The sequence below is a fragment of the Homalodisca vitripennis genome, chromosome 1, assembly GCF_021130785.1.
Source record: "Homalodisca vitripennis isolate AUS2020 chromosome 1, UT_GWSS_2.1, whole genome shotgun sequence".
In the NCBI taxonomy this organism is placed as follows: domain Eukaryota; kingdom Metazoa; phylum Arthropoda; class Insecta; order Hemiptera; family Cicadellidae; genus Homalodisca; species Homalodisca vitripennis.
Window position 1 is genome coordinate 24,751,601 of NC_060207.1, and position 9,399 is coordinate 24,760,999.

The window sequence follows — 9,399 nt, forward strand, 5'->3', positions numbered from 1 at the left end:
TTAAAAGACGTATGAGATATAAAACAGTTTTATACATAACACGTGAACAATCATTCAAGATAACTCTTGTTGCATGTACATAAAAGTACAAAAGCATAAACAATAATTTACATTTAACAACATATAACATAACAACGTAAGCAAACAATAGTTTAGATATCACAGCGCCAACAATAAATAAATTACATTATTTACATTGATTCAAAACGAACTTAGGTGCTGTCATTAAAGGACTAGATTACCTAAAATACCATTCAAGGGTGTTGAATAAGCTCGACTGTTGGTTGCTGTAGGACCCCAATCACAGGATCGGCCGGAATCACAATTCCTCGAACTTGAGCTTCAGCAGGAATGGCGAATACCTGGCTTGCAGCATCGTCTTGGAAGAGACGGGCGTTAGCAAAGTAAGTGACATCAAAATCGTGATGACCACCGCTATTACCACCTCCATGACTGTCATCATCGGGTGCAGAGTGATGGTGGCCATGGTTGGCGCTACCAGAGTGTTTATGAGCATGAGCTGCTGACCCATGATGCTTGTGTCCGTGTCCGAACTCTCCGCCATGATGGTGAGCATGTTCCGCAGATCCATGGTGCTTGTGCCCGTGTCCGAATTCTCCACCATGGTGGTGAGCATGTTCTGCAGATCCATGATGCTTGTGTCCATGTCCAAATTCCCCACCATGGTGATGAGCATGTTCCGCCGAGCCGTGATGCTTGTGTCCGTGTCCGAATTCTCCACCATGGTGATGAGCATGTTCTGCAGAGCCATGATGCTTGTGTCCGTGTCCGAATTCTCCACCATGGTGATGAGCATGTTCCGCCGAGCCGTGATGCTTGTGTCCGTGTCCGAATTCTCCACCGTGGTGATGAGCATGTTCTGCAGAGCCATGATGCTTGTGTCCGTGTCCGAATTCTCCACCATGATGATGAGCATGTTCCGCCGAGCCGTGATGCTTGTGTCCGTGACCGAATTCTCCACCATGGTGATGAGCATGTTCCGCCGAGCCATGATGCTTGTGTCCGTGTCCGAATTCTCCACCGTGCTTATGTGAATGCTCAGCTGAACCATGATGCTTGTGCCCGTGACCAAATTCTCCACCATGGTGATGAGAGTGTTCAGCTGATCCGTGATGCTTATGTCCGTGTCCGAATTCTCCACCGTGTTTATGTGAATGCTCCGCAGAACCATGATGCTTGTGCCCGTGACCAAATTCTCCACCATGGTGATGAGAGTGCTCAGCTGATCCATGATGCTTGTGCCCGTGTCCGAATTCTCCACCATGGTGATGAGAATGCTCAGCTGATCCATGATGCTTGTGCCCGTGACCGAATTCTCCACCATGTTTATGTGAATGTTCGGCTGAACCATGATGCTTGTGCCCATGTCCGAATTCTCCACCATGGTGATGAGAATGCTCAGCTGATCCATGATGCTTGTGCCCGTGACCGAATTCTCCACCATGTTTATGTGAATGTTCGGCTGAACCATGATGCTTGTGTCCATGTCCGAAATCTCCACCATGTTTATGTGAATGTTCGGCTGAACCATGATGCTTGTGCCCATGTCCGAATTCTCCACCATGGTGATGAGAATGCTCAGCTGATCCATGATGCTTGTGTCCATGTCCGAATTCTCCGCCATGTTTATGTGAATGTTCGGCTGAACCATGATGCTTGTGTCCGTGTCCGAATTCTCCACCATGATGATGAGAATGTTCAGCGGATCCATGATGCTTGTGGCCATGACCAAACTCTCCACCATGATGATGAGAATGTTCAGCGGATCCGTGGTGCTTGTGGCCATGACCAAACTCTCCACCATGATGATGAGAATGTTCAGCGGATCCGTGGTGCTTGTGGCCATGACCAAACTCTCCACCATGATGATGGGAATGTTCAGCGGATCCGTGATGTTTGTGCTCGTGCGAGGCATGTCCGTGATGTTTGTGGCCATGACCAAACTGTCCACCGTGGTGATGAGCATGTTCGGCTTTTCCTTGATGTTTGTGCTCATGCTTTGCATGACCCTCGTGTTTGTGTGCATGGTCTGCATGCCCAGAGTGGTAGTGGTGATGAGTGAAAGCCTCGCTCGCGTTCAGATCTCCTTCTGCATTTTTCTGTTTTTCTCCGGGTACTATGTTTTGTATTTTCTTGCTTGTTTGATCTTCCGCATGAAGAAGGATTTTCTCAGGCCTGAAAATATAAATGTAATGTATATTTTAATGATAACTGTACTTTCTTTAAATGCACTAAACATTTGCTCATTTTTATTTAGAATTATTTATTAAAGGAATATAGTTACTGAGGCTTTTTTGTGCTAGTTGGCTAAAAATCTGTCAAATGTTTTTAAACTGGCTTCCAATTCATATTCTCATATTCAATGATTAGTCAATTGTCTCTAATCCAAGGTTTTAACTCGTTCAACCTATTGTCATTGACCTTGTGTGTCAGCATTCCATCCAAATCTATTTAGACAATCTTTGGTCTCCGAAATCTGTTTGGAGTTCTTATGGCATATGAACATATGTTTTTACAAGATTCCGAATCGCAATAGCCATAACAAGTCCAGGCAAAAATTTAGTTTAAGAAAAAAATTAAGTAATTCTCTAATATGATAATTTGATTTTACGTCAAACAATCCGCTAACACTCAGCCAATAATTAAAGTAAAAGTTAAGGAATTGTTATACACCAGTTTTGTAAAATATTTTTATAACGGCAATAAGGACTAAGCAATAGGTCAATGATTACAGTAAAAAGAGAAAAATTAATAACTATTATAGTAATATTAGAAGTAATTAATTAATTATTGACACAGTAGGTTAATATACTACTCGACACTTACGTTAAAGGATTGGTCGCTGCCTCTTTGGAAGATATTAATACGACCATTACTACTAAAGCTGGTCCAGCCTGAAAACAAAAAACAACGTTGTAATTTATACTATAACAATTTAAACAGTTTGATTAAGTTTTACACCTTTTTTATTTTACTATATTTATAATAAGGAATAGATAATTAATTCTAAATTTTGAAACTAAATTCTTTGGAAATGACAATTTGAAAGGTTTTTATACTACATAAATTTATGCAAAAGGTTTTATATGTGGAACAATATCACTGCTGTGTAGGCTCAATCTCATTTTAACAGTGGATTGCTCTCATGTTATCCATAGAGTTTCTAAGCCACGTATAAACTATCGGCTGATTGTTCTACTGAAATTGACAGAAACCATCAGATTTCATACCTGATTGCGTTTTCACGTATTGCTATTGCGTCTCTTCATTGTAATGGAAATACATTGACTACAATTTCAACCGACTAATTTTTATTTTTTCACTAGAAAAATGCCCACAAAATCTAATATAATTTTGTCTTAAACCATTTGCCTTAAATATTAATTTTTACTTACCCTTATTACTTTTTATACTCGTTCCAACTAAAAATATTGTTAAAATTTAAATGTTTGTTACACTAAACTTTTAAGTTCCGTCCTTAAATTAAAATGACGTTGTCATGCCTACCATCTGCGTTTTATTTTATTTGAAACTTGGTAGTTTATGTATTCATAATATAAATCTCTTGTTCTATATTAGATTGGCCAGTTTAAAACGGTCTGTTAAACTTTGATAATTCATTCAACGACTACAAACTTCCTAAATCAATATTTGGCCGGTTGTTTTAGGTTTTGTGTCGAGTACTGTATTTTAAATATTTTATTAAAAAAAGATTAAGATAAAAAAGCTAATTTGTAAGAACAATACGATTACGTTATTATTAAAAATATCTTTGTACAATAATCTGTCTTCAATTGTTTTCGTATTATACTTTCAACCATCTGTATCAAATCCATGTTCATATAACTGATGATAAGTCAATTAATTATGTTAAAAATATCTTTGTACAATAATCTGTCTTCAATTGTTTTCGTATTATACTTTCAACCATCTGTATCAAATCCATGTTCATATAACTGATGATAAGTCAATTAATTATGTTAAAAAATATCTTTGTACAATAATCTGTCTTCAATTGTTTTCGTATTATACTTTCAACCATCTGTATCAAATCCATGTTCATATAATAGTATAGGAGCTAGCAACGTTTTCGAGAGAGAATTTCAGGTCAGCTGAAATTTTGATATGCTGTCTTCCTTGCTCTTTCGGTTGGAGTCCGGGATATCTGGCTGGCGGTAGTGGTTGCGTTTATTAATGCGCATCTTACCTTCGCAGGTAAAAATCCAGCGCTTCGGCAAATGGACAACATGGCGTCAGTCTAAAATCACGTGTTTGTGTTGTGTTTGTGTTATTTGTGATATTTATTTATTAATTTCGCTACAATCGCCAGTGGTAAAACGAAATGTGTTTCTGTAAAGGACATAAACTTAAAATCATTCTTTTCGTGATTGATAAACTGAAGAAGTGCCAGGAAGTTTTGAATATACGTTTAAAATATAAATTAAAGTACTAGCGCTGCCGTCGCTTTCTGTCTCTCTTGCACTCCAAACTATCTCTCTCCAACCACAAGTATCATACCGCAATACTGTTCATTAAGTTTTTATTTATATTTAATATTTAACAATCGAATTAACGTCTGGCAAATTAATTTTAGATTATTTTATGTTTAAATAACATAATATAAAAATTACAGACATTCAAAAATACTTTGAATTTTTTATTTAATGAAAATAAAATTTCGCGTATGGCACATAATTAACAACAATAAAAATGTCTGGCAATACAAAATTAATGTCTGGTAGATCTATCTAAAGGGAAAAAATTTTAAATTACGCATAAAAAAATTCTTTAAAACTCGAGGATATAAACCTGTGAAGGTAAGATGCGCATTAATAAACGCAACCACTACCGCCAGCCAGATAGCCCGGAGACTCCAACCGAAAGAGCAAGAAAGACAGCATATCAAAATTTCAGCTGACCTGAAATTCTTGTTTTAGAAACGTTGCTAGCTCCCGTACTATAACTGATGATAAGTCAATTAATTATGTTAAAAATAAACTCTTAAAGAGTACTATTGTAGGATAAAATTCAAATCACTTTTGAGGGCCGTTGGACAAGCGTAGATTAAAAATGTATTTAAAGTTTCTACTACCAAAATGGTATTACGACTCTTTAGTGGCATATTAATACATAAGTATTAAGATTATGAACTCCGTTACCTTGAAATCCTACCAGGTACAAACAATTGAACATAAATTGGTTTATAGAACCAATTTGTAATGTAGAACATTTTTGTTCTATATCAACTACCTCTTTATTCAAAACAGTTTATTATACAACGTTATTTTTAACTGTACCCCAATCTTATGTTATTACAAATCAAATGTTATGTATTAACTTAATAAAAATGTATTAACGTGAATATTCACTATTTTAAATAATTTAAAGAAAAATATTAAAAAATTTATGTAAATAACCGAAATAAACATATTATATTACATAAAAAATATGCCAACTATGGTTGCAATCTATTAAAAATAATGTTTTAAAATTATTAAAAACAAATATTATCGTGGCTGCATGATATGATTCTCCAAAGCTGTTTTTACCGCATTCTTGAAACATTACTAGAGTACAATATCAAAAACGTAATATACCAAACTGTTGCTGAAGGGAGCCAGGATGTCGAAAATGACGTTTTTTCTTCTTAATGTTATCTTGTGTGTTTAAAAACCATTAATTTAAGACTAATTTAATTTTAATCCATCAAGAGATTATTTTATTACACATAATACTGGAGGTAAACTGCTACAAAGATATTTTTTCGCGAGAGATGGATGCAGCGATGTGGACAAAACAGCGCATTGTATTTCACATAGTACTTAGTTCAGTGTGGAAAATAGAGCTGTATTGCTATTGAGTCTCTTCACTGTAAACCTGTTTCCCGCTGTTTTCTGCTTTACTGTACTTTTTATTATCGTTTTCTGCAGTTTATAACCAAACACAACATTTTGATTGTAAAAGTGTTTTGTAAAGTTCGTGTGCACTAAAATTTTTATTGTATACAAGTATATATTCAGTGATTGTAATGCGTTGTTAATGTTATTCATATATGATGTTGTTTTTAAGTGTTTGATAAAGTGAGTATTGTATCTCAGATTAACTGTGTAAAAGTGCTGTAAAACATAGACGTGTTACGGATCAAAAAGAAAAGAAGCAGTCGACGAAATAGAAAAATGTGTTGAAGACAGAATACTCGGTCTACAATATGATAATGACTTAGAAGAAGACCTAGACAATCCCTAATATGAAGAAGGGATGCACCGAAATCTACTGTATTTTTTTATTTAAATTTTATAACAATTATTTTTTTATACTTTGCATTATTTCTATGACTAGAAAAGGTAGTTTATGATATACTTTCATTTATAGAGGCATTCATTTATACAATTCAACACGATAGTATTAACATTTTTTTTATTTTTATACTTGAAAATCTCTCGAGTTCTTTAGCATATTTAAAAATAATGTCAAAATGTCAAAGTTTACGAAATAAAATAACTATATTAAAATAAAATAATTATTCTAAGTCTCCTTTATGTGGGTGATTGTAACAGTCATATTTCTATAAAATCTACATAAACTCTGCTGTGGACTACAATAATTGAGGTATATATACCTTACAATAGGATTAAACTTGATTTCTTAAAAATAAACTTTTGATATATAAAAATTCTTATATTAGAATCTCGTTTGCAATTACTTGAAATAGTTCCTATTATATATTTTTACCAAAATGCAATAACGTGTTGCCAACATAGTTTTTACACCTATCTGCAGTTGATATTATATATTTAAGACTTTTTACCTATTATATAATAGCAGATATCAGATATAACAAGTAGTTACCATGCTGAGAGTGTTGGTTATCCGCATGTCGCTGTTGTTGTCCACCTGCGGTACACCGGACACCACACGTCTGCCTGCCATAACCGCGTTATCTCCTATATATACAGATCACCCGGTCATACCGTCGCGCCTGTCGCCATATTAACTTTAGTGTGCCGGGAAACAAGCCTTTCCTTTCTCCCGATGTGGATGTCTAAATTTATATTATTAATTTCATGGATGACTTTTGATAGAGCACTTGGTTAAATCTAACTCGAATATGTAATTGAAAATGACTTAATTAAATATAAACAAATAATTTAAAATAAAAAATAAAAAATTTACTAAACAAAACAAAGCGAAAGCAAATTTCTTAAATTATATTATTTTCATCATATTTAATAATTAAATATTTTACATTTGCAATACTTATTAACCTACCGACTCTAAGCTTCATTCACTTTGACAAGAAACTCCAGAAGAATATTGCGAAATGAGAAAAAGATAAATAAAGAGAAGTGGGTCAAGTATTGATACTTGTGAAACACCAGACCAGTTTAGTATCTATTAGTAACACCATTCACCATAACGCATTCTTATAATTATGTAATTCTTATAAGTAATGGCGGTCAAAGCAAATCATAGATTACCTACTCCGTAGAATTTTGAATTTCCAATGTCAATAAAATGTATCTGTTGCCTTAAATGATCACGTAATGCTACATTCGTAATAATAAAATAATCGATATGTAATGCTTTTACAGTACTTTAAATCAATGTTATATTATCTGAAGACTCCTTGCAGATGATGCATGTGTAATCTATTTAACATACTATATACTTGTGTATGTGAAAGAGATATAGGTATTGTTCTAAAACTGTTATTGGAAATATAAATTATTTGTTAAATTGGATTATTTACTCATCATTTTAACAAACCGGAAATTTTTGCAATTTATTTTATAATTCTGAGGGTTTTTAAAAACAAATGATAATTTTAATTCCAAGCCACAAATATACGTGTTTCTGTAATGACTTAGCACTCTCTTGTGGTCTAATGTTTACAGTAAAATCATATACGAAAACTTATGAAAATTACAATTATTGTATACTACACGAGTTGTATAATGCTTTCTCTAGTTTCGATATAAAGTGTATAACAACTTAGATGTAAGTTAACTGTTTACTTTAGACATTTTGAGGCCTACCTAAGTAAAATTTCTAAGAACTAATAAATAAAATGAGGGGAAAAGTAGTTAAAAAGTGCAAAATGTAAGTGAATGTTTAAAACTTTCCTGTTCTACATAATATAACGTAGGAGTACGCGAAAATCATCGTTGAGTTTGCATGCAACATTTCAAATCCTCAACTGATTAGTTACTCTGTCACATGTAAAAATTCCATACGATAGTACTTAGCTTGGTTACGAATTTATTTATCTGAGATTTTCTTTTTACCATCATAGTTACCAAAAAAACCCAATGTAAATGTGTATCATAAGGTTAGCTCCATTTCACTTTCCATTCTTTCAGTGGCTGAAATATGACACTTTCACAGACACAATTCCTGGTATATGAAGTCCCCGACCGATAAAAAAAAAAAAAAAAAAAAAAAAAACTTTGCATAGCTTTGTATAACATGAGGAACTGAAAGTTCTTTCGTCGTGTACGAAGCATTTAAGAGAAACCTAAACACAGTTTTAGAACTCTCGAGTCATGTAGAACATTGTTTTAAACTAATTTTTCAATATTCGTTGATCGTTCAATAAAAAGGACCGTACAAAATTACAAGCAGCATACAGCAACATTGCAGGGATAGAATAAACACGATAGCAGGACACCGAGGCTACAGAAGAGCTCTATCTGGTCATCCAACAGCCATACCGTAGCACTGGGGAAGGCTTGATTAAATGATAATGATTTGTTCGCCACAGCTAAACATGTAAATATGTTCGCCATAGTTTCGCCAACTAAATTTAATTGACTGATAGGCACTCATACTTCATCACTGGGTTCCGCCATCCAATTGAAGTTCCATGGAGTTCAAATTAAGCTCCGTCATCGAATTCAATATTGCATTTATAGAAATGAAACCAGTTAAACTTTATGTCTAAAGGTCAGTTTGTTCTCGAATGATATGCTGAGAGCTAAGGAACTTCTGAACGAAAATCAACAGTCGCCCTTAAATGTGTTTATTGCAAGAGTTCGACTGACGAAATTACCCAGCGCACAACAGTTACCATACCGTGATTGATTTGAGTCAGGCAGGAGTAACGCTGGTTATCGTGTTTACTCTATCCCTGCAATGTTGCTGTATGCTGCTTGTAATTTTGTACGGTCCTTTTTATTGAACGATCAACAAATATTGAAAAATTAGTTTAAAACATTGTTCTGCATGACTCGAGAGTTCTAAAACTGTGTTTAGTTTTCTCTTAAATGCTTCGTACGCGTCGAAAGAACTTTCAGTTCCTCTTCGAATTTTCTACATCTTTTCAATCTTATAACCTAAAAAGACAAAGAAAAGTGTTATGATTTCTTAGTCATATTAGTT

General features: G+C 34.3%; 1 protein-coding gene across 1 annotated transcript; it reads right to left on the minus strand.

Moving 5' to 3' along the window:
• Window positions 1-254: 254 nt before the first annotated feature.
• Window positions 255-6,951, minus strand: LOC124355942 (glycine-rich cell wall structural protein 1.8-like). Its single transcript, XM_046807116.1, has 3 exons — window positions 6,871-6,951; window positions 2,848-2,915; window positions 255-2,196 (listed from the first exon to the last, which is right to left on the minus strand). The coding sequence occupies exons 1-3, from the start codon at window positions 6,949-6,951 to the stop codon at window positions 255-257; spliced, it is 2,091 nt and encodes a 696-aa protein (XP_046663072.1).
• Window positions 6,952-9,399: the final 2,448 nt, after the last annotated feature.

What these genes read in the sequence shown, in the direction of transcription:
- LOC124355942 (XM_046807116.1), bottom strand. Translation starts at nt 6,951, where the DNA reads ATGGCAGGCAGACGTGTGGTGTCCGGTGTACCGCAGGTGGACAACAAC. An exon ending in TAACCAACACTCTCAGCATG is followed by an intron (nt 2,916 to 6,870) that starts GTAACTACTTGT and finishes TTTTGTTTTCAG; the next exon opens with GCTGGACCAGCTTTAGTAGT. An exon ending in GCAGCGACCAATCCTTTAAC is followed by an intron (nt 2,197 to 2,847) that starts GTAAGTGTCGAG and finishes TTATATTTTCAG; the next exon opens with GCCTGAGAAAATCCTTCTTC.